Source organism: Scleropages formosus, chromosome 10 (assembly GCF_900964775.1).
Source record: "Scleropages formosus chromosome 10, fSclFor1.1, whole genome shotgun sequence".
NCBI classification, from domain to species: domain Eukaryota; kingdom Metazoa; phylum Chordata; class Actinopteri; order Osteoglossiformes; family Osteoglossidae; genus Scleropages; species Scleropages formosus.
The window spans coordinates 18851895-18877212 of record NC_041815.1 but is presented as its reverse complement, the minus strand read 5'-3'; the positions used below and the strand labels follow the sequence as shown (position 1 = coordinate 18877212).

The following is a 25318-nucleotide window of genomic DNA, read 5'->3' as shown; positions in this document are numbered from 1 at the left end:
AGCCGCTAGTTGGCAGTAAAACGCACTCAGAGATTTACATTTTTTTATTTAGCAGACACTTCTTTGCAAAGTGACTTCCAATGAACGCTAATGTAGTGTTATGAGCCCACACGCCTTATTCACCGTGGTGACTTACACTGCTAGATACACTACTTACACTGGGTCACTCATCCATACATCAGTGGAACACATTCTCTCTGTGTTACTCACGCACTAATGGTGCGAGAGGCGGCACCAGCGCCTCTTCTTCCTCAGACGGCTGAGGAAGTTGAGGATGAACCAGAACATCCTCAAAGCCTTCTACACCTGCGCAGTGGAGAGCATTATTACTGGCTGTATCACCTCCTGGTATGGTAACAGCACTGGCCTCAATCGCAGGTCTCTTCGGAGGGTGGTGAGGACAGCCAGATACATTCACTGTGGGGGTTGAGCTTCCCTCCCTCCAGGATATTTACAACAGGCGGTGTGTGAGGAAGGCACATAATATCATTAACGACCCCAGCCACCCCAGTCGCGGACTGCTCTACCTACTCCCCTCGGGCAGACGGTACCGGAGCATCCGGTCCCGCACAAGTCGGCTGAGGGATAGTTTTTTTCCCTCAGGCCATTAGATCGTTAAACACCCAGGACTGAGACCAAAAACAAAATTTGCTGTTTAACTTGACTACATGTACATATTCTCTGTATTCTCTATACATACATTATAGTTTATTTGTTGTATATTTTGTGAATACAAGTTGCATATATACTGTGTTTTGTCTGTGTACATTGCATTACCCCCCCGTGTGTCATATGTATACTATGTATACTGCGTATATTGTGTATATTGCGTATACTGTGCAATATTGTGTGTGCGTGCATGTATACTGAGCAACCCCCCATGTATTGTATTGTTTTACTTTATATAGGGATTGCATAAAGTGTACACTTATGTTGTATAGCGTAACTTATGTTATACTTTCAACACTGCATTTTCTGGAGCTGCACTAAAAATTTTCACTCTTCTCTACATGTTATGTTGACGATGATGTGACAATAAAGCTCGATTTGATTCGATTTGAACCTGAACAGCATGCCCTTGGACTGTGGGAGGAAACCAGAGCACCCCGATAAAACCACACAGGGATCAAACCCATGTCCTTGCGCACCATCAAGGCGCTGTTAGACAGCAGTGCTACTTGTTGTGCCACCGTGCCGATTAACAACAGGAGTCGATGACCACCTTGATTTAACTCAATTCCACCGTGTTTACAACCACTGCTGTGTTGCATGTTTCAGGGTTGAATAATCTGCATTTAACCAGAGAGCCACAAGATTTCTTAGCTGTAAGACACCTTCCACCCTTCAAAGTAATTTTAATTTACCTCACTGTAGATTAACAAAATGCTGATTTTTTTTATATCTTTCTACAAGACCTCAGCTATAAACAGTTATGTATTATTAACATTTTATTGTGTAGGTAAGCAAAACGAAAGTGGCCAAGAACTGATGAACACTGCATGTTGGAAAAAAAAAATTCCACATATGCACAAGTAATTTTTACTCGAGTTAGGCAGTTAAATAATCGATAACATTGTGTGTTTATGCTCGAACATAGTTTGTGTTTCATTACATAAACTGAGAAAACTTGAGTTTTAAATAAACAAATCACAACATAAAGGTTCTTACTTTTCTGTACATACAGCTCAAATGTACTTCTCATATAGTCTTCAGTGGTTTGTAAGCATTTGCCACATATGGTATTTAACCCAACTGGTCATTTTGGACAGACTTCAGCCATAAACACATTTGTGTTCTTTAAGGTTTCTTAAATAAGAGAAACTCTTTCCACATTTATCACACATATATGGCTTCTCTCCGGTGTGGATTTGCTGATGGGCTTTAAGACTGTTCCCTTGATTGAAGCACTTGCCACAAATGGCACAGCTGAAAGGTTTCTCTCCTGTGTGAATTCGTTGATGCCTATTTAAATTACCTAAAACACTAAAACTCTTCCCACAAACATCACAGCTAAATGGTCTCTCTCCTGTGTGAACGCTCTGATGTGTCTTAAGACTGCTCGGCTGAGTAAAGCTCTTCCCACACTGCTTGCAGCTAAATGACTTCTGCCCAGTGTGAATTTGCTCATGAATTTTTAGATAACTGGAGGCCCCGAAGCCCTTTCCACATATAGTACAACTGTATGGTTTTTCTCCTGTGTGGATTTGCTGATGTGCTTTTAGAGAGCTTGTGGAACCGAGAGACTTTCCGCACACAGCGCACTTGAACGGCTTCTCTCCGGCATGAACTTGCTGGTGAGCTTTAAGGGAGCGCGTGGAGCTGAAACTCACTCCACAAACAATACAAGTGCAGGGGACCTCTTCTGCATGTATGCGCTGGTGAGATTTAACCCTGCTCTTCTGATTGAAGGACTTCCCACACGTCACACAGCTGTACGGTTTCTCTCCTGTGTGAATACGCTGGTGGGCTTTAAGGGTGTTACTTTGATTGAAACTCTTCCCACATGTATCACAGGTAAATGGTTTCTCACCTGTGTGAATGCGCTGGTGTCTATTTAGGTTGCCTATAATACTGAAACGCTTCCCACAAACATCACAGTGAAATGCTTTCTCCCCTGTATGGACTATTTGGTGTTTCTTGAGCCCATGTGCACGACGGAAACTTTTACCACATATATCACAGCCAAATAATCTCTCACCTTTGTGAATGCTCTGGTGGGATTTCAGAATACTTTGCTGATTGAAACTCTTTCCACATTCAATACAACTGAATGGTTTCTCTCCTGTGTGAAGTAGCAGGTGTAGTTTAAGGTTTTGTTTCATTGCAAAACTCTTTCCACATTGTGTGCAGGTAAATGGTTTCTCTACTGCATGAATTACTTGATGTGCTTTTAGATTAATAAGCCTTCCAAAACTCTTCTTACACTGTACACAACTGTACTGTCTGTTTACCTTACCCCCTCTATGGCCTGTTTTTACACTATATTTTGTATTCCTGAAAGTCTTGACACCATGTCTATGTTTAACGTCAAAATCTGAGTTTGCACACTTGCGCCGTGTGTTTTCTTCTGTGACTTCTATAGAGATGCAACAGTCTTGTTCAACTGGAGGTTGGTTCTCCCCAGTTTGAGTACAAAGTTCTACAACCCCTGCAAAGAAAGTAGGAACAAATAATGCATCCTGCTCATTAAAAAGCCATGAACCATTTGTGCAAGGTAGGAAAACAGAAAGGATTTTCTTTACCACTATAAATTAATCACTGAATAAGCCAGAAGGAATATGTAACCTATTTCATAAAATTTAAACATTCAGGTCTACAGCATTATTACTTTGCTTACATACATGCCCTACTTTAATCACATATGTGGTACCTAGAACATTATGAGAGGCTTAACTTAGTGCATGGAACTAATTAAGCATCAATTACAACCCAAAAACAACATTATTAGAACCCATATTTGATAACTTTTCCATTAAAAAAAGTTAGTAAAAACAGGTATGAATGCAAAACCCTGTTAACAGTAGCACCATCTAAGATTTTAAACTCCTGGGGATAACACAGCACGCTGTGTTACTAGTACCAGTGAAAAGTATGAATACACTTCCTAGAACCCAATTTTTTCCATTATGCATTTGATTAAAAAAAACTTTCAGAATTAACTCAATCAACAGCTTCTCAGCTCTTCTGCAATAATTCCAAAGATGTAGGACACTTGTGAGTTGATATGATTTCACTCTTCTGCCAAGATAATCCCATAGAAGTATTGCCCAAGTTACTCAGACTTTTGAGTTGTATGGGAGCAGCTGGTAGTGTAGTGGTTAGATCTGTTGCCTTTGGACTGAAAAACCACAGGTTTGAATTTCAGTGCCAGCTACAGTACCCATAAGCAAGGTACACACCCTAAATTGCTCCAGTAAAATTATTCAGCTCTATAATCAGGTAAATAACTATGTAGCTTAACACTAAGTTGTTTTGGAAAAAAAGTTGTCAGCTAAATGAACAAATGTGAATGTAGAGTAAATCACTAAGGACTGCTTAAAAATTGGAAATCCACCATTGGAAATAAGTTTAGTGGGTTCAAGATTAAAGATTGGGAGCTTTACTTTACAAAACTTACCTTCTGCACTAATGTGCAGCCCTTCCTCAAGGACACAGCTCTCCAAGCATTCCTCAAGACCTTCTTCCTTGATGATAACAGACTCAATCCTGTCCTTCATATCTTGAAACTGACACAAAGAAGTTGGTAGAGTCAGTTTTATGCCAGTCATCCTTTGATATACAAACTTCTTAGAGGACCTGATTCAGACATTTGGCAGCTACATGACTAGAGGGATAATGCTATTATTCTTTTGTACATTTTGTATAATTACAAGTAAAGAACTTTCATGAATGATTATTAAATCACACATGACAAGAAAGGTAAACAGGAGGAACAGAAAGACAAAGGTGCTCTAAGAAGAAGCATCAGTGTAACAAACCTTGTCCATAAGTACGACAGACTGCAATGTCACATCTTCCTCCACTACAGGGAGAGACTCCATATGTCTCCCTTGACTAATGCTGTCAGAACATTCCTCCTCTGAAACAATGTGGAAAGGAACTGAAAAGCGTAAATTCAAATAAATACAGTAAACCAAATAACGTTCAAAAACACACACTTTGTGAATAAAGCAATTTACGTTGATTATACAGGGTGAGCAGGCCTGCGTGAGATAAAACCTTGACATCCTTGACTAAAACCATCCTGCTCCACTCTTTGCACTCAGTTTGTTCAATAAAGAACTTAGCTGTTATATGTTATCATTTGTCCTATATCTAACACATATTGGCTTCCATAAAGCACTTCATAATAATTGTTTAATTACTATAGGCTTTTACTTTTACTAAACAAATCTCATGAAAGCAATTACTTGCAAAATAACCATAGCAATTCTTCATGTGTTCTTTCATTTACATATATTTAGAAGAATCAAACTACAGGTGCCAACCTTTTTTCACTTGTCTTAATTCATCCTCAACCTGAAGTGTAACAGTGAGGCTTTTCTCTTGATGTGCTGCTTGATTATCTCCACATCTTTCTGCAATCCTCAGCTCCTGCTCCATTTGCCGCGCTTTCCTTTTCCATGCTTCATTTTCATTCTGTCTCTGTGCCACTTCCAAATGCAATGTGCTAGACTCCTTAGCAACAAGACTGCAAATTTTATTCACTGCTTCCTGGGCCAGAACACCCATCATGGAGGAAAACTGGCTCTGAAAAGTAAGAGAATAAAATGGAAAACAACCAATAGATTTTCTTCTTCCCACATCTTCAATAGACCGCATAATTTTTATTTTTTTTTTTAATCTTCATTGAATACTCCTAGATTTTCAAAAACCTACATATTTGGCCTTCTTAATTTTCTTCCCTAATTTGTTCATCTAAAGCTTCTAGAGGCAGGAGATATTTTGAAAATTAAACAATTCCCTGAAAAGCACCTCTAAATAAAATCCTGTTACAACTGAAACACTCATCTGGCTGCACAAGAAAGAAGGATGACACAAGCGCTTTGGCCACCTTCTTTACAACACACCCTATCATTCTGCAGATATTTTGCTCTATAGCATAATGACTAAAAAAAACTCTGCAAATGGTAAGTAGCCAAGCAACATCCTGGGCAACTGGATACCACTTGGGGTACACAATATGACACATTCATGGGTGGGTAATTGTGGGCAGCTGGTAGCATAGTAGTTAGAGCTGCTCCAGTGGTCACAGGTTCAAAACCCACCTCCAGCTGTAGTACCCTTGAGCAAGGTACTCACCCTAAATTGCTCCAGTAAAATTACTCAGCTGTATTAATGGGTGCATGAATGTAAGTATCTTAACACCAGGTCACTTTGGAGAACAGTGTCAGATGTGGCCCAGGAGAAATGCCATGTTCTGAACATGCCGTGGGAATGACAGTAAAGCTGACTTTGATTTGATAAATTAATAAATGTAAAAGGGTAACCACACCTTACAAAACAAAGGCACAAACGAATCCGCATCAGGCTGCAGCACAGCAATCAAAACTACACACAAGAATCAAAACAACACCGGTGACTAGACTAGAGCAGCTCACAAACATCACCGAAGCGAAGAGAGGAGAAGAGAGAGCACGCGGCGGGGGGTCGTGGGAAAAGCCCCGCCCACCAGGCCGCTATATTAATGCTAGTGAGTGAGAGCTTTACTGTTTACACTTTAATTTAAGTTACGTTCATTACCAGCGAGATGTGTGTGCAGACAGTCAGTGTGCGACTGTTTACTAATTTTGAAGGTATTTTCTCAGATTCACAGCTCCACACAGTCAGTGTGTTAAGTGCGGCTGTGTGACGGGTTCCCTCCCAGCAGGCAGCTGCCGCACACACTGATTGTGTGACTGTGTCCGTGTGTCCCCGTCCATCCAGCCAGCGCTTCGGGAAACTCACCATCCACAGCTCGCACAGGGACGCTAATGATTCTCTGAGCTCGCTTTCTATTACTGGCGTTTCCAGCTTTGCTGATTTATTTTCATAATGGCGCTGAAACTTTTCCAGACGTTGCGCTAACGCGCCACAGCTCTCAGCGACAACTTTCCTCATCTCAGTCAAGGCCGTTTGCACCAGTATCTCCATGATGGAGGATAACTGTGTCTGAAAAAGCGACATACTCTCGAGGCCAGTCTACGAATTATTGCAGCAATTACTTCATTGTCTCTTCTGAAAACGTTAAACGCAACATATACACCGACAGCAAAGCAGTCTGGAGGTAGAGCCGGGAAAAGAGAGCTCTTCCCCTGCGCGCTGCCGGCACAAAAACAAACTCGCGAGCAAGACGTTACGTAGGAACACGTACGTCCTCCACGCAGGGGCGCTGCGTCTTTCAAAGTAAAAGTCAACCGCCGTTCTCGCATCCTCAGAAATAAAAGCGTTTGAACGAAATTGAATGAAATCCTAGTTCACGAAAAGCGACCGCACTGCGTATGCGATTACTTATCACTCAGCAATACGCTTCTCGTTAAAATAAGACAAATAAGAATACTTTTGTTTTCAGACTCTCTCTCGATAGAGTTTACGAACCACAAGAGAGAAGACAGTGATAAGAGCAAAGGCGGGCAGAGAAAAATTGGCAACGTGGATGGAGTGGACGGAGAGTGCACAATTAATGAGTGATGCATTAAATGTTTTATTTCTTAGATCCAGTAGAATCTAGGTAAAATCAACTACAATGTAATATTTATATATTTAACACAACTGAGATAAACATTTTGAGTTAAATCAACTCAAGACATGCAATCTCTGCGCACTGATACTTTTAAATATTCAATTTAATGCAGTTTCCCTACCGAGCTAAATGTGACCAGTTTCTTTCAGCAATAAAGACATTTATGTTCATTAAGATTTCTTAAATAGGCAAATTTTTTCCCGCATTTTTCACACATGTATGTCCTCTCCCCAGTGTGAATCTGCTGGTGAGCTTTAACATTATTGGCCTGATTGAAACTCTTTCCACATACATCACAAGTAAATGGTTTCTCTCCTGTGTGAATTCTCTGGTGTCTCTTTAGGTTGCCTACAAAGCTGAAATCCTTCCCACACGTCACACATTTGAAAGGTTTCTCTCCAGTATGGATGCGCGCATGTGTTTTTAGACCATTTGGAAGACTGAAACACTTACCACACGTCTTACAGCTGAACGGTTTTTCTCCTGTGTGAACCCTCTCGTGTGTTGACAGTGCACTTGTCTGACCGAAGCATTTCCCACATTTCTTACAACTGTATGGTTTCTCCCCAGTGTGAATTCTTTGATGAGCTTTAACGGAATACGAACTACGAAAACTTTTTCCACATAGAGCACAGATAAATTCTTTCTCTCTTGTGTGAATCTGCTGATGTTTCCTAAGACTATTTTGAAAACTGAAAAATTTTCCACAAGTAGAACAGCTGAACGGTTTTTCCCCAGTGAGTGACTGGTTTCTAACATGAATAAGTTTATGAGCCTTCAGATTATTTGCTTGGCTGAATGTCTTCTCGCATATTTCACAACTGAATGGTTTCTCTCCCGTGTGAGTTCGACCATGTCTCCTAAGGTTCACTGAAAGACTAAAGCATTTGCCACAAGTATCACACCTGAATGGTTTCTCACCTGTATGAACTAACTGGTGAGTTTTAAGTACCTTTGAATGACTGAAACACTTCCCACATGTATCACATATAAATGGTTTCTCTCCCGTGTGAACTCTTTGGTGTATTTTAAGGCAGCTAGCTTGTCGGAAATATTTTCCACATATTCCACAGTTATATGGTTTCTCACCTGTATGAACGCTCTGGTGTATTTTAAGACTGTGTTTTACTGTAAAACCTTTTCCACATTGTATGCATGTAAATGGTTTGTCAATTGCATGGACAATTGGATGTGTTTTTAGGTGATGTTTCTGAAGGAAACTTTTCCCACACTTTATACCTCTTAATGGTTTGCTTTCCCTGTGTTGTATTTTACTATGTTTCCAACCAAAATATTTTCTTTTGTTAGTGAATTCTTTCCCTCTAGTTTCAGATGTCCTGCAAATTTCTGTTTGTTTTTTGAAAGGTTTTCTACAAAGACCAAATGCATTCTTTCCATGGTTTTTTACATCTGAATTTTCTGATGTGCTTGTTTTGTGCTGTTTCTCTGTCCCACAGCTTTCCATACAGTTGGTTAACTGAACAATAGCTTGTCTAGTATCTGTTCCAGGATGTCCTGCAGAAATAGAGCAAACTATTACAAATTCCAATAAATCACAAGTACTGAGAAGACATGTGTAGAAACTACTGCAGAAAAGTATCCTTCTAAAAAAAAAAAAAAAAAAAAAATTACCTGCTGCATTGATTTTAGCACTTTCCTTCAGCTCATTATTCACAGCTGCACCCTTAACATTTTCAGACTTGCACTCTTCAAAGGTGGCAGACTGCAGAAAGAGGAATGCCAGAGTTACCATACACTGTACAATTCAGAAAACAAAAACGCAATAACTATGTCAACCAAAATTTTTACAAGCATTTAAAAAAAAAAAAAAAAAAAAAAAAAAAAAATTTCAGCAATGAAGCACAGGAATGAAACTAATGTGTGTGATCTAAATCACTGATCAGAGCAAGAATTAAACCAGCACAGTGGCACAGCAAGTAGCACTGCTGTCTCATAGCACCTGGGTGGTGTGAAAGGACATGGGTTCAATCCCTGTGTGTAGTTTGCATGTTGGCTGTGTGGGTTTCATCTGGGTGCTCTGGTTTCCTCCCACAGTCCAAAAACATGCTGTTCAGGTTCACCATTAGAGAGAGAGAGAGCATGTGTTCCACTGATGTATGAATGAGTGACCCAGTGTAAGTAGTGCGTCTAGCAGTGTAAGTCACCCTGGTGAATAAGGTGTGTGGGCTGATAACACTACACAGTTCAACGGAAGCTGCTTTGGAGAAAAGAGTCTGCTAAATAAATGTAATGAAACCATATATTAAAAATATTCACAAAATCAAGGAAAGAAGTTAAATATAAAATTATGATTTTGCTTAGTGTGCAAAAGCAGCTGTTCACATAATTACAGTAATGTTTCCCCTCATGTCTCACATTTAAAGAACTCATACCCTAATATTTGGATTGTTCTGGGAATGCAGACATCATGAAAATAATTAAAAATGGAAGCCAAAAAGAAAAAGCAAAAAACGTAAAACATACCTGCTTCAGCATCATGCATTTAATGATGAACCAGCAATCAGTGTTATTATATTTCCCCTACTTTTACTATCTGCAATCTTAGAAATTTGAATTTTTTTTTATTTGATTCAGATATGAGTGCTATAAATACCAAACATATTTTATAATGACTTGGTCTGTAGCTATACTGCCTAGCTCTAGTGGATGGAGATGAAAGACTTTTCAAATAGATTTTTGGAAGATTGTGTGTTCATGTGTATTTTTGATCATTTATCCTCTTTACAACATAGTTTAAATAACACTAACACAGAAAAACACAACCTGTCAAGCTGACCTTATCCATGAGTACATTTGCCTGTGACTGAGATACTTCCTCTGGGTTTGAGGGCTCCAAATCTGTCCTGTGACAGCATTCTACCGAACATCCATCTAAAATGACGGGGAAAAAAATCCAAACAGGATCAATATAACAATTTTTAAAAGATTAAATTCAAAGTATTTAACTATTTCTATGTATTTAACACATATACAGCCCCGGAAATCCTGTTTGAAAACATTTCACACAAACACTGTCTGAATTGCTCGTCCCAGACGGGGTCGCGGGGAGCCGGAGCCTAACCCGGCAACTCAGGGCGTAAGGCTGGAGCTGGAGGGGGAGGGGGGGGAGGGGACACACCCAGGACGGGACGCCAATCCATAGCAAGGTACCCCAAGTAGGACTTGAACCCCAAACCCACCGGAGAGCAGGACCGAGTCCAACCCACTGCACCCCCCTGAAAACATTTCAGTAAAGCCATTAATTTTGTATATGAATGAAACATACAAACAGAAAGTTCACCTCTTTCAGATGCCCTTAATTCATGGTCAGACTGAAGAGCAACAGGGAGGCGCTGCCTGACTGGTTTCTCTCCACCTCCTTGCACAGTAAGCAGCTTCTTTTCCATCAGATCTAATTTCTTCCTCAGTGCTTCATTCTCATTCTGACTTTGTGTCACTTCCAAGCGCAGCACGGCTGAGTCCGCACTGATAATTTCGCATATCTTGGCCACGGCCTCTTCAACCATAATCCCCACGCTGGAGACCAACAGAGGCTGAAAAAGAAACCCCAAACAATGAAAAGAGAGAACCCACTGTCTCGTGAAGTGCAGCAATGTACAGTCAAATTTTACACACTCATTTGATTTACCACTTTTGTAATGTAGCCGCCAAATAAGGCAATTTGAAATACTTTAACAAAACGACCTGAACAGAAGCATGATGCTGCACTCACCATGCTGGACTCAAATGAAACTTTGAACTTGCCTTCTACCTCCGTTTTTTGCGCTTCATTTTTAAAACTTAACGCGGCAAAAGCCCCACGCACAACTTTTCTCATTTCTGCCACGGCTGCTTTGATAAGTGTGTCTACAACAGACGTAACCTGCCTCTCAAGAGGAGACATGCTGTGGCCGATTTTTTGAGAATATAATTATATAATAATATCCTGGCTGGCTAATTTCGCCGCTATCAAAAAAAGTATTAAAATTTAATTAAAACTCCATTGTCGAAGGCTCTTTGAAACTTTGCCTTCTCTTCCAGCTACATAACACGTTCCACATCATTGCTATTTCCGATTCAAAAACCGCTTAAAAGAAAAAAATATGTATTTATAATGGGGACCGCTTTACTTCCTACTGTTCCTGCCTTTTCAGGATTCCGGGCTGGTATTTCCGGTTTAAGGAGGGCTTTTCTTCCTACCGGCGTTCCTTAATCTTTCGGGATTCATGTTTGGTATTTCCGGTTCACATGGCGCTTTCTTCCTGCCGGTCCGGCCTCTTTCAGGATTCCGGGTTCCCATTAGCTGTTTAAATCTGAATGCCGTAAAATCCTCCGCTGTCTAGAACGGAACTAGCGGAGAGTAGCGGAAGGCATTTCGATAGTGTGACTATGTGCACAACAATTTCCGAACAATTCAACGTAAGTTTTATACTGGTGCGCTAAATGGTGAGTTGCTCCCCTTCGGACCCAAAGGTCGTAGGTTCAAATCCCCACCTCCAGCGGTAGTACCAGGCTGAGCAAAGTAAGTTACATCATCGTTGCAAGTAGCTTAACACTAGTAGTAGTGTAAGTCGCCGGAGAAAAGTGTCATTGAGGGAAACATCAGATAATTCTGTGTGTGGAAGTGGGAACTTGTGAACATTTTGTGTTAGTCTATTTCACTTGTCTATAAGCTATTACGAAAACACTAATAAAAATAAAAGTATGGTTAAAATTATGAGTAGAAAATTGTATAAGAAATAACAGAAAATAACCACAAAAGCTAGTTTATGCTCTTCTTCAATAGCTTTATCCTGTTCTGTCTATACAGTGAAATACTTAATAGATGTGAAGCAGGGTGAGGCAGAAGAGAGCAGTCACACACACACGTTCACTCGCACATGCAAACACACTTCAGGCAATTCAGAGTTACTGATTCACCTGAAACTAATATAAACATAGGGAGAGCATGCAAATTCTGAAAAGAATGAGCTAGATTCAAACCCACAGCCCGGGCATCATGATGGACCAGCATAGATACACGTAATACCGGTAAAAACGCAAGGAAGCTTTCACAGCTACTTACAGTGGAATATCCATGTCTTTGGTGGTCCCACTCATGAGAGATGAAAGATCCAGTGCCTGTCAGATTCCAGCTTTAACCCTTAATGGAAATGAGGTCCCCCTCTCCCTTCAAACTGTTCAATCTGCCATAGCATTCTTTAAAGATCTCAAAACCCACCTATTTCAGACCCTTTCCTTTCCCATCCTGACACTGACACACACACACACACATCATCTGAACTGCTTGTCCCATATGGGGTCGCGGGGAACCGGAGCCTACCCGGCAACACAGGGCATAAGGCCGGAGGGGGAGGGGACACACCCAGGACAGGATGCCAATCTGACACAAGGCAACCCCAGCGGGACTCGAACCCCAGACCCACCAGAGAGCAGGACCTGGTCCAACCCACCGCGTCCCCGTTCCCATCCTGACATTTACCTAAAAATCACATCACACCAGCTGCCAAAATCATGGATGCATTTCCTATGTTTCTCACTTCTGTAGGCAGCTACTTGAGAAATCTATGTCAACACAAGTTGTGCTTTGATAATTATGTGTCAAAGTCTTTATCCATTGTGAAATACCTTTTGTATACCCTGTAGTGTACATTACTTAGAGTATCTGCTAAATTAATGAAAAATATTTGTGCATTTATCCATAAAATTACATCCACATCACACATTCGTAAAACACACACACACAGTGTTGTGAAAAAGTATTTACCCCCTTCCTGATTTTTTTTTTTTTTTTTTTTGCATTTTTGTCACAGTTCAATGATTGAGATCAAAAACATTTTAATGTTACACAAAGATAACCCGAGTAAATACAAAATGCAGTTTTTAAATGACGATTTCATCTATTAAGGGAAAAAAGCTGTCCAAACCTACCTGGCCCTATGTGAAAAAGTAATTGCCCCCTAAACCTAATAACTGGTTGCGTCACCCTTGGCAGCAACATCTGCAATCAAGCGTTTGCGATAACTGGCAATGAGTCTTTCACGTCGTTGTGGAGGAATTTTGGCCCACTCTTCTTTGCAGAATTGTTTTAATTCAGCCACATTGGAGGGTTTTTGAGCATGAACGGCCTGTTTAAGGTCATGCCACAGCATCTCAATTGAATTTAAGTTCGGACTTTGACTAGGCCACTCCAAAACCTTAATTTTGTTTTTTTTTTTGAGCCATTCAGGGGTGGACTTCCTGGTGTGTTTCGGATAATTGCCCTGCTGCATAACCCATGTGCGCTTGAGCTTGAGGTCACAAGCTGATGGCCGGACATTCTCCTTCAGGATTTTCTGGTAGAGCGCAGAATTCACAATTCCATCAATTATGGCAAGTCGTCCAGGCCCTGAAGCTGCAAAGCAGCCCCAGACTATCACACTACCACCACCACGTTTGACTGTTGGTATAATGTTCTTTTTATGAAGTGCTGTGTTAGTTTTACGTCAGATGTAACAGGACGCACACCTTCCAAAAAGTTCAACTTTTGTCTCATCAGTCCACAGAATATTTGCCCAAAAGTCTCAGGAATAATCAAGATGTTTTTTGGAAAATGTGAGACAAGTCTTTGTGTTCTTTTTGGTCAGCAGTGGCTTTTGCCTTGGAACCCTCCCATGGATGCCATTTTTTCCCAGTCTCTTTCTTACTGTTGAATCATGAACACTGACCTTAACTGAGGCAAGTAAGGCCTGCAGTTCTTTAGATGTTGTTCTGGGTTCTTTTATGAGCTACTGGATGAGTTGCCGTTGTGCTCTTGGAGTAATTTTGGTAGGCTGGCCACTCCTGGGAAGGTTCACCACTGTTCCAAGTTTTCTCCATTTGTGGATAATGGCTCTCACCATGGTTCACTGAGTCCCAAAGCTTTAGAAATGGCTTTGTAACCCTTTCCAGACTGATACATGTCAATTACTTTGTTTCTCATCTGTTCTTGAATTTCTTTAGATCGCGGCATCATGTGTTGCTTTTTGAGATCTTTTAGCGTGCTTCACTTTATCAGACAGGTTCTGTTTAAGTGATTTCTTGATTCAGCAGGTCTGGCAGTAATCAGGCCTGGGTATGGTAAGTGAAATTTAACTCAGCTTTCCAAAAAAAATGTGGTTAATCACGGTTCATCCATGATTTAACAAGGGGGAGGAGAATTACTTTTTCACATACGGCCAGGTAGGTTTGGACAGCTTTTTTCCCTTAATAGATGAAATCATCATTTAACAACTGCATTTTGTATTTACTCGGGTTATCTTTGTGTAATATTAAAATTTGTTTGATGAGCTCAATCATTTAACTGTGACAAATATGCAAAAAAATAAAATCAGGAAGGGGGCAAATACTTTTTCCACAGCACTATATATATATATATATATATACACACACACACACGATGACCAAAAACATTACAAAAAGTGCTTAAGAACTACAATGTTTAATAATAACTTTTACAGGCTGTAAAAATAAAATTCCAAATATGGATTGATACTCCTCTTACACTATATACCAAAGCCTTTTCAGCCATAAACACACTTATGTTCTCTAAGGTTTCTTAGGTATGCAAAACTTTTCCCACATTTATCACACATGAATGGCTTTTCACCACTGTGAATCTGTTGGTGTGCTTTAAGATTGTTAGCTTGACTGAATTTTTTACCACATACATGACAGCTAAATGGCTTCTCGCCTGTGTGGATTCGTTTGTGTCTCTTCAGATTACTTAGAAAACTGAAACTCTTCTCACATACTGCACATTGAAATGGTTTCTCTCCAGTATGACTTCGCTGGTGTGCTTTAAAACTACTTGTAAAACTAAAACACTTTCCACAGATTTCACAGCTAAATGGTTTCTCTCCGGTGTGCACTCTCTGGTGTGATATGAGTGCACTTGTCTGACTAAAACACTTTCCACACTTAACGCAGCTATACGGTTTCTCTCCAGTGTGAAATCGTTCGTGTGTCTTGAAAGAATACAAACACCTGAAACTTTTCTCGCAGATGGTGCATTTGAATGGTTTTTCACCCGTGTGATTTAACTGATGTGTTTTCAGGCTATTTGGATGACTGAAACTCTTCCCACATGTACTACAGCTGTAAGGTCTTTCCCCTGGATATGGCTCCTCTCCTGTGGAAGACTTCTCTGCAGAGTGGGTCCGTTTGTGGGCTTTAACATTGCTAGCCTGGCTGAAACGCTTACCACATATATCACAGCTGTATGGTTTCTCTCCAGTGTGAATTCGATGATGTCGTCTCAGATTAACTGCAAGACTAAAGCACTTCCCACATTTCTCACATTTGAATGCTTTCTCACCTGTATGAACAACTTGGTGTTCTTTAAGACCCCTCCCATCACGGAAACTTTTCCCACAAGTGTCGCAGGTAAACGGTCTCTCTCCTGTATGAACTCTGCAATGAATTTTTCGATGACTAGCTTGAGAGAACGTCTTCCCACATGTAACGCAGCTGTATGGCTTCTCACCAGTGTGTATTCTCTGATGTACTGTAAGACTATGTTTTACAGTAAAGCCTTTCCCACAAAATGAACAGCAGAACGGTTTCTCAACTGAATGAACAGTTTGGTGTGTTTTAAGAGTATGCCTTTGACTAAAACTCTTTCCACAGTCTGCACAGGTAAATCCATTCTCTCCTTTGGAGACAGGCTGATCAACACTAGGACCTGTATGATCCAAACTCTTCTTTCTTGTATTTCCATTAAATGTTTTCCGTACTGTACAAAATCTGTTGTGCTTTTCAAGTGACAATTTTTTGTTGAAACTCTTCGAACACTTAACACAGCTGTATGTTTTCTGTCCTGTATGAAGTGTCTGGTGTATTTTAAAGGTACGCATGGTTAGAAAAGCCCTGCCACACTGCATGCAGGTAAATGATTTTCCTAATCCAAGAACAGGCTGTTTAAAGTTGTGTTTCTTCTTGCACTGTGTGCAGTTTAACAGCTTCTCTCCATTTCTGGTTCTTCTGTTGACTTTCACGTTTTTAACCTTCGTCAAATGCTTTCCACCCTTATTTCCATCCTTGTGTACAGCATCTAATATTATTTCTTCTAGTGGGCACTGGGATTCCTCTTGCTCTATGCACTTGCTAGTAGTTTCACAATCTTCCCCACACTCCCGAGGTTCAGTGAGAAGTTCTCTGTCATTAGTCACACAATTTTCATATCCTATAAGAACAAGTAAGGTGAAAAGCAAACAAGCATAGAATGTAAAGGTTTATCTGTGTCCAGATCAATCCATTTTAAAGTACAGACTTATTAATCATTTTACCATCTCCGGTGATCTTCTGTCCTTCCAGCAAGAGTGTGTCTCCTAAGTCCTCTTCAACGCTCTCTTCCTTAACAATAACTGAACCCATTCCACCTGATTCTAGATCTGCAGACTGTAACAAGTTAAGTATGTTATTCTTGCAGTTTCTTTTTGGAGACATTATGGCTGTTTAGCCATTACTTCATATAGTGAATGCTTTTGATCTTTCTCCATTTACATTACTTCACTTAGCTGATGCTTTTCGCCAAAGTGACTTACAGTGTTAAGGTACTTAAAATTATTTACCCATTTATACAGCTGGGTAGTTTTTTTCAGTTTTTAGGATAGGCACCTTGCTCAAGGGTATTACAGCTGGTGAGAGACTCAACCTGCAACCTTTGGCAAGTCTAACCACTACACTACCAGCTGTCCCATCCCTGATGTAGACAAATTAACAAATTACTTTTTCCAAGAGCATCTGATATTTCTTTGGGAAGTCACAGTACTCCCCCCCCAAACCTGTAGGGTGAAGACCAAACTGACAATGTTCTGCAGTTTATACAGAACAGCCACTGAAGACTCTCATAAACCAAACAATACAATTAAGGAATCATGTACATTTTCCACAAACCCTGAACCGTATTCACTCTTTAATTCATCCATTGATTTGTTTCAAAAGATGAAAACTGCTGGGTAATTTTCACTGGAACTTAAGAAATGTGTGTTCACCATAATAACTTAAAAAATATTACAATAGCAGTGGGGTGCTAAATACTCCTGGAATAAAGTATAAGTAGAGCAGCACCCAGAGTTGTAGTATATATTGCAACCAGAGGCTAAAATATGGATTTGTATCGGCCCAAAGCGTTCTTCAGCATGACAGACTGTGACTCAACCTCCTACTGCAATAAATACAGGGCCGAGTACTTTCCTACTTTGAATTTATTCCTGATTTTCTTTTCTTGAGTAATTGATGGTAAGTACATCTCTCAGCCTCAGGGGAATGACAGTCCAGGGCATAGCATTGCTGCAGTATATATGAAAACAGTACAGAGCACAAAGCACCACAGTGTAAAATACTGTTCCCACTCCCCCAGTAGTCATTTTGCTAAAACTTAAGAAATGGTAAACTATTCTTCTACAATTCTCTACTATTCTCCAACTATACTGATTTAGAAACATTATTTCAGATAAAAATTACATACATACCTCATTCATCATAACAACACACTGTGTTGTAGGATCTCCCTCCATTACATGCTGGCCGTTTCTGATTGTGTTGGAATGTTCATTTCCTAAAGTAATACACAGAGAATTAAGAAATGAAATAAAACACCAACAATCAATATTCAGTATCCTGTGATGCACAGAAGCCAAATTGTTTGAGTATGCAGGGCACTGATTCAAACACATATTCACTCATGGCATCACACAAAGTAATTTAATCCAAATAATAATATATCCAAAGCATAGAGGCATATTTACTTTACACAAAACTATCCAAACTAACTTCCAATCACATTAACAACTTTGCCTATCATTACCCAATAAATGTTTATGCTTAAGAGTTTAATGGGATATCAGAATCTGACACATCTACACATTGCAATTTATCACAAGCACCACCTACCACAGACTTATATCACAAACAAAATTTACATTATAAAAGACAATTAGTACAACATACATTAAATGACTCCAAACCTCTGTCTGGTAGTTTTAGATCATCTTCAAACCGAAGTGTGTTAGAGATGTAGTTAGCACATTTCTCTTGCTGTCTTGCTGAGTCCTTTCTACATCCTCCTGCAGTCCTCAGTTCCTGCTCCATCAACTGCAACTTTCTCTTCAGCGCATCATTCTCATTCTGACTCCGCGTCACTTCCAAACGCAACACAGCACAGTCTTCATTGACAAGGCAGCAAATCTTCTGCACAGCCTCTTCAGCCAATTTTTCCATGATGGACAATAATTCTGCCTGTAATGTAATTTCAATACACAAATGTACTCTGCACTTTTTTTGAAAACCTTTGCAATGTTTTTATTTTAGGACATACTTTTATTAAAGCCCCTGCCTGCGTAACTTTATATATAGTTCTGTACGTGAGAAATACAAGAAACTTTTAATTAAGATGTGGTATTTTTTCCATGATGCAAATACAGGCTTCTTTTGAGCCAACAGAATACTGTTCATTCTGACCTATCGCTCTATCCTGAAGACAGACTCAGCGTGCATCCACAAGGTAATCACAATGACCATCTTTTAAATATCCTGCAAAGTTCCCAATGCTGGGCACAGACAGAGCAAAACTGTCAAAACTGCAGTTGCTGTCAGTTCCCTACATGAGACTGACTGATTCAAGCAGGATATTCTGAAATGGAGCTGAACACAACTAGATAAACTATTTAAATCCCGTCTTCCATCCATACAATTTTCAAGAACTGCTTATTCTGACCAGGGTCAAGGTGAAGCGGAGCCTATCCCAGAAGCACTGGGCACAAGATGGGGTGCCAGCCCATCACAATCGTGCCTTAACTATGCAAAACACATCATTCATTATCAGTCTAGTAACTGTCGGTACCTGACTTTTCAGCAGTTGTGATTCTGATCACCTGAGTAAATAATAACCGAGCTCCTGGCGTAAAAATAAGTGATCTTGTGGTGACATGAAGTTAACTGACAAAAATTCCACCTGAAAGGATTACAATTATATATATGAATATGAACTTAGCATCACCCGAAGTTAAAACAGTAGAACGAAAGAAGTTTGCGGGGAACAAACACCCAGAAGTTCACTGACTAAGGCACCTTGTCGAAGACGCTCTCCTCCGCGGACGCCGGTTCGAGGTGCGCGCTGCTGCTGCTGCTGGCGGTCGCTCGGAACAGCTTCCTCATCTCGGACACCGCGGCTCTCAGCAGAACCTGCAGCACCGAGCCGAGCCGCGTCTCGAAAGTGTCACAGCGCGACATCTTCCTTTCCTCAAAAAGCTACTCTCACAATTCATTCACCGCAAACAACATGGCTCAAACACGTAGTATTACATATCCTAAACGGTGCGCCACTTTAAACTCGGCCCCACACTTGACAACTACAAAACACTTCTACGAAAAGACCGGAAACAGTAAACGTGCTATGGCCACCCGGAAGAGGATTAATGTTGTACTTCCGGTTCCCATCACGCGCGCCCATCACGCGCGCCCATCACGCCTCTGGTCAGACCAGCGCATCGGTCCGCTGCGTTGCCTGGTAACGGTGACTGCCCGCAAATGGTCAAAGAAAAGCAAAAAAAAAACAAATCGTACGTGTACGCAACTGTCAACACATAAAGGGAGATTGCTACATTTTCAAAAATTTCGCAACTAAAAGGTTTGCAAAAAGGAAAACTTTGTTTATCATTATGGTCACAGACTTAATAAACCTAAAAGAAATACCTCTAGGAAAAGATGTATTTTACAACTTACAAGTTTTACATGTATAAGCAATACTGAATATTGTCATTCCTTGTGATTTCGCCCGTATATGCAAAATATCAGTAGATCAATGATTAACTATGATTGCTTGGCATCCTATATGGATTGCACAGCTGAGAGGGGGTTGCAGTGGCAATAGTGAGAGCAGGGAAGCCCAGACATCCCTGTCCCTCGCAACTTCCTCCAGCTCAACCCAGGGGATCCCCAACTGGGAGATATAATCTCTTCAGTGGTTCCTGGGCTGACTTCATTGCCTCCCAGTTGGCCGTGCCTGGTATACCTCCAATGGGAGGCACCTAGAGCAGGGGCGATTCCAGGATTTTTTAAATGAGGTGGCACAGGCAAGAACAAGAACCAATCGGGGGGCTTGTGAACGGAAGGACGGACCGGGGGGGTTGGCGGAACGTTAGCTAAGCTACCTACGAAATATAATGAGACTCATAGGGGTCGTCTTTACTAGGGCAATCAAGCTCCAGTGCTCTTGTTGTAATCTGGAGGTCACATATTCATATTATTGCTGCAGAGAACGACAACATCCCAGTACACATATTTCAAAATATAGAATACAGTGTGTTCATACCATGAACAGAGATGTGGTCTGTGCTCAACTTGTGTGTCTCTCTTCCTCTTTGAAGAACGTGGTACTATGATTTCGCATTGCAAATCAGGCAGCAACTGACAGCGCTCTGATCCAATGACATTGAGGATTGTCAGATTGACAGTACTCTAGCCCAATGGTGTGTGAGGGGGCACCAGGAGGCCCAATCATATTTCGGGGGGGCCGGTGCCCACCCCATGCCACCCCTTTAGACACACCCCTGGCCTAGGGGGCATCCTTACCAGATGCCCGAACCACCTCAACTGGCTCCTCTCAATATGGAGGAGTAGCGGCTCTACTCTGACTTCCTCCCAGGTAGCCGAACTCCTCACCCTGTCACGGAGTGCAAGTCCCACCACCCTGCGGAGAAAACTTCTCATTTCACAGTTTGGGAGAAAAATAGATAACAGCAGATTTACCTTCCTGTGTTTACACACACACACTTGCTGAAACTGCTTGTCCCAAGTGGGGTTGCTGCGAACGAGGGCCTAACCCGGCAACACGGGGCATGAGGCTGGAGGGGGAGGGGACACACCCGGGATGGGATGCCAGTCCGTCACAAGGCACTCCACACAGGACTCGAACCTCAGACCCCCCCAGAAAGCAGGACCTGGCTAAACCCACCGCACCCTGTGTTCATAGAAGTTTTAAAAAGTTTCAGCATAGATAAAGAAAGAAGACAACTAGGTCTAAACTCGACTCAGATGAAAGTGTGCTTTGTAAAAAGAGTCTGGTGGATCCTGAACAGAATTAAGCAGACCAAAAGAGTGAGGGTTTTCCCAGATACCATATGTGACTTGCAAATGTCTCGGATTAAAAAATTTATTCTCGGGTTAAGAACTGTTCTTTCCTTGTTAAAAAGTAAAACAAAGTACCTTCAAAAGTAATTGTGGCCTGAACAGAAAAGCAAGTAATTTAACGAATAATATGTCACTAGTACCAAATCGTCTCTAGGAAAACATGCTGTTAAGAGGATATTGCTCAGCACAAAATGAAGACATATGTACTTGCTGACAGCAAAAAATAACAGGAAACAATTGAACCTCAAAGGTGTCATACAGTTAGGAGTTCGAAGGAGTGCTGGATATGGAGGCTTTAACAGACTATTTTCACCCTTCTCTGCGGAACAGGACATTCAAACACTATTGTGACTCTCTTTGTGTGATGTCTTTTCCTGGTTAAATTTGGATTTGCTCAAAAGCTGACGAACAAAGGTGGGGTCATAAAATCCATAATGCACAGACAATACAAAAACGAGTTAAAAATCATGAAGTTATGATAACTTATACAGTACTGGTGTTTTTCATGCAAATCTTAACTGTTTTGTGATATGCTTAGGTCACAAATAGTACATCAAATTATGACAGAAAATCAGAAAACAAGACATAAATATATACATTATGTGCTTTTAGCCACCCTTTTTTAAATCCTTTCATTCCTCAAGATTTGCAATTTAAATACTTATGAAACTGCAAGGTATTAAGCCACAATCATTTTGGAATGTGGGGGTGCGGTGACGCAGTGGGTTTGGGTGGGGCCTGCCACGTGGTGGGTCTGTGGTTCGAGTCCTGCTTGGGGTGCCTTGTGATGGACTGACGTCCTGCCCTGGGTATGTCCCCTACCCCTCCAGCCTTGCAATCTGTGTTGCTGGGTTGGGCTCCGACCTGCCGTGACCCCACTCGGGACAAGCATGTGTGTGTGTGTGTGTGTGTGTGTGTGAGATCATTTTGGAATGGGAATTTAGCAGAAAGCTGCATGTACATTTTCTTTACAATGTAATTTAATTACACAAGGCTATAACATTATAATGTTATAATGTGAATTGTGAATTATCCCTCACATTAACAACATAATACACGAATGCAGGCCATTTGTAAGAAAATTACAGTATTTTTCTTATTTTCTATATTGTTTGAAGACATGTCATCAAGCAAAGTGTTAAAGGTGTATAATACCAAGCAAATGATTCCTGAAGATCCCTTGAATTAGCCGTTGTTTTGTATTATATTCTGTAAGAGTTACAGGACATGGCACCAGAGCCACATGACTGTGACCACCACCATAGCAAAGAGGAAGGTCCCTCCCACTCTCTTATGTAAATTTGGCTCCTTTTGGAGTATCCGTTTACCACCTCAGCAGACAACAGGAAACCTTGGTTTACAAAATGCTGCTTTGCGAGGCTGAAGGAAAGCCGTAGTGTTTCTATATCACCACCTTATTGACAGTAGCTATGCTTTATCCTGAGCGCTGGAAAAACAACAGGAGCAGAAAGATGTTAAACACATCCTTTTGTTTGAAACTGTAACAGGGACTGGACACTGCTCCCCGGTGATTTCTCAGCTGGAATTGTTTGACTGTTTTTGTGTGTTGTTACTGCTGTTAGTCCAGCTCAGCCAGTCCTCCAGGAGTGCCTAGCAGTCAGGGACCAACAGTTTAACCTTCCATTTTCAGCCAGAGGAAACTTTTAATATATAAAGATATATATAGTATCTCATGAAACAGTAGAAAGCACTGTTTGGCCTTTCAATCTTTGTGTGTTTTTTCCATTATCCCCCCACACCGCCCTCCCCCATCCTCAACCTTGCCGGCTCCCACCACCATCTTCTGGCTGCCCCCACTTGGTTCAACTCCTTGTCTTCCTCTTCAGCCAAAGGCATTTCTTTTGCTTTGTTGTTTCGGGGGGTAAAAAAGTAAAACAATAACCATGGTTCAATCTCACTCCTCATTTATTCCCACCGGAAGATTTAATCATTTACAATCAGGGCAAATGCATCTCACATCCGTTGTCACCAACTCTACATTCATTGCACAATTCTTACACAACGGGCACAGAGCATACAGAACATAAGAAGATATGTTTAAGGGTATATGAAAGTACTTTAAATTCTAGACATGGGATAAAAGTGATGGCATTTAGAAATAAAATGTAAATAAAAATCCAGATATACAAATCATATTTAAACTTTAAAAGAAATATCTAATTTCAAGGTATACTATTCCATATTAACTACTGCATTTTCACTAGTTGAGAATGCCAAAAATAATAATGGCATTTCTCTCCAAAGAAATATACAATGATGGTTCCCAAAGTTCACAATCTATATTTTAATTTGTCTTTTAATTCATAACTCGAAAAATCACTTGTAAGTTCAAAACTTTATATTTTAACAGCCCTTTAATACTTTTTTATTTATTAATATTTTTTTGTTTCTGTGTCATGTAAATATAAATCTTAAATCAGATGGAAAACAAATAAAATGCATGTACATTTCACCAAATGATTTCTTAGAGTCTGACTACAGTTACAAGCAGGCCAGACTACAGTACAATAAATATAATAATAAAGACTTCCTGTTTGCATATAAATAGCTGTTTTCTTGTTACCATTCATCAATCACTACTGGAATAATGTTTGGAATTCTACAATTTACACTCACTAACATAAAATTAAAAGGATTAAAACCTGTATTAATAATTCTTTTAAATATGAAGACGATCAGGAGACAAAATAAAATGAATAGTACCTTAAATCAAGCCAACGCATTCAAACAATAAACACTGCACTTTACAGTCGCACACAACTCTGCTATGATTACAAAAGTACAGGTGTAACTGTATAATCAATAATCTCTGTACGTCAGTCAAATAATTTTTAGCTGAATTATTCAATCATGATCTTTTTGAAACTTCATGAGATTGTTTCCATATCTAGCACAAATGGAACTCCATGTAGTCACTGCTGTGAGTTGCTAAGTTGCATATCTTCACTATCAATAATCCACATTGAATACACCTGGATTTTAACTGAATGTAGCAACCTTTCTGACATATTCTCACATTTTAATACTTAAACAGAAAATTCCCTCTAAATCCAAAATAGAAATAATTCTGTTATTTTCTCCATAGGAGGTTAATAATCTTTCACAGATTTTAGATAACTTAAAGCAGACAGGAATTGGTCCAAATGACTTTTTAAACAGTGGAAGGTTCAGTCAGTACCACTATGTGTGAAGTGGAAATGAATGAAAGATATTTTGTGTCATTTATGAGCGTTTATATCTTTGGCAAAATAATCTGTTTCTTTGGGACTGTCTGGGGGTAAAAGAAATTTCTATAATTCTTCGGTTCAGCACGGTTTTGGAGCTCTGCAGTTCGGGCTTGCTGCTATCCAGTAGTTGCCATTCAGAGGATCCCCTCATGTACTTCTCGCTTTGGAATTCTCTTGCGGCGTGTCCGTAGGCCAGAAAAGCAAGAGGATGCAGTAAGAGCAATCCGGCTGAGGCCAACATTGACACAGTGAACCTCAGATGTCACAGGAACCTCAGAGAAGAGAGCACGGTCACGGGACAGCTGCGTTAGGCTGTCACTGTCCTTCTCAATGTCCTTCACAATGTTCAAAATCTCCTGTCGCTCCACCTGTCGCGTCATCCCACGGATGTTAAGAATGGCTGAAATGTGTTTCTTCCTAAGAGGAGAGAGTAAGATGCTGTCAGAACCTTTAATGTATTGGGAACATCCATCTATCCATTATGATTAACATCTTGTCAAAAGAAGGGTTGTGGCGGTATGGAGCCAATCTCTGGGCACAAGGCAGACTACATCCCAGATGGGATGCCAGCGCATTGTGGGAAGTTCACAGATACACTCATTGGCACACTGCTGGCAATTTAGAGTTATCAGTTCACTAGAAATGCATATTTTTGACTATGGGAGGAAACACTCAAAATCCGTGCTGACATAGTTGG

General features: G+C 40.5%; 3 protein-coding genes across 7 annotated transcripts in view; all 3 read right to left on the bottom strand.

Moving 5' to 3' along the window:
* Positions 1 to 1525: 1525 nt before the first annotated feature.
* LOC108928733 (oocyte zinc finger protein XlCOF6) lies at positions 1526 to 11418 on the bottom strand. Of its 2 annotated transcripts, XM_018742804.2 has the most exons (5): positions 6448 to 7087; positions 4989 to 5250; positions 4479 to 4600; positions 4118 to 4226; positions 1526 to 3148 (listed from the first exon to the last, which is right to left on the bottom strand). In XM_018742804.2, the coding sequence occupies exons 1-5, from the start codon at positions 6664 to 6666 to the stop codon at positions 1773 to 1775; spliced, it is 2088 nt and encodes a 695-aa protein (XP_018598320.2). In that variant the 5' UTR covers positions 6667 to 7087; the 3' UTR covers positions 1526 to 1772. The 2 variants fall into 2 exon arrangements, with proteins under 2 accessions (XP_018598320.2, XP_018598322.1); XM_018742806.2 differs by lacking the exons at positions 1526 to 3148; positions 4118 to 4226; positions 4479 to 4600; positions 4989 to 5250; positions 6448 to 7087 and adding exons at positions 8919 to 8945; positions 10007 to 10114; positions 10524 to 10776; positions 10956 to 11418.
* A 3280-nt stretch (positions 11419 to 14698) lies between these two features.
* Positions 14699 to 19474, bottom strand: LOC108928732 (oocyte zinc finger protein XlCOF6-like). The gene is made up of 5 exons (XM_018742803.2): positions 19313 to 19474; positions 18211 to 18481; positions 17716 to 17801; positions 16528 to 16639; positions 14699 to 16424 (listed from the first exon to the last, which is right to left on the bottom strand). The coding sequence occupies exons 1-5, from the start codon at positions 19472 to 19474 to the stop codon at positions 14764 to 14766; spliced, it is 2292 nt and encodes a 763-aa protein (XP_018598319.2). The 3' UTR covers positions 14699 to 14763.
* A 5052-nt stretch (positions 19475 to 24526) lies between these two features.
* exoc3l2b (exocyst complex component 3-like 2b) overlaps positions 24527 to 25318 on the bottom strand; it is a 30707-nt gene continuing 29915 nt past the window's right edge. For all 4 annotated transcript variants that reach the window (XM_018742662.2, XM_018742663.2, XM_018742661.2 and 1 more), the window contains one exon: positions 24527 to 25038. In XM_018742662.2, coding sequence (XP_018598178.1) covers positions 24756 to 25038 — 283 coding nt within the window. In that variant the 3' untranslated portion in view covers positions 24527 to 24755. The remainder of the gene's footprint in view (positions 25039 to 25318) is intronic.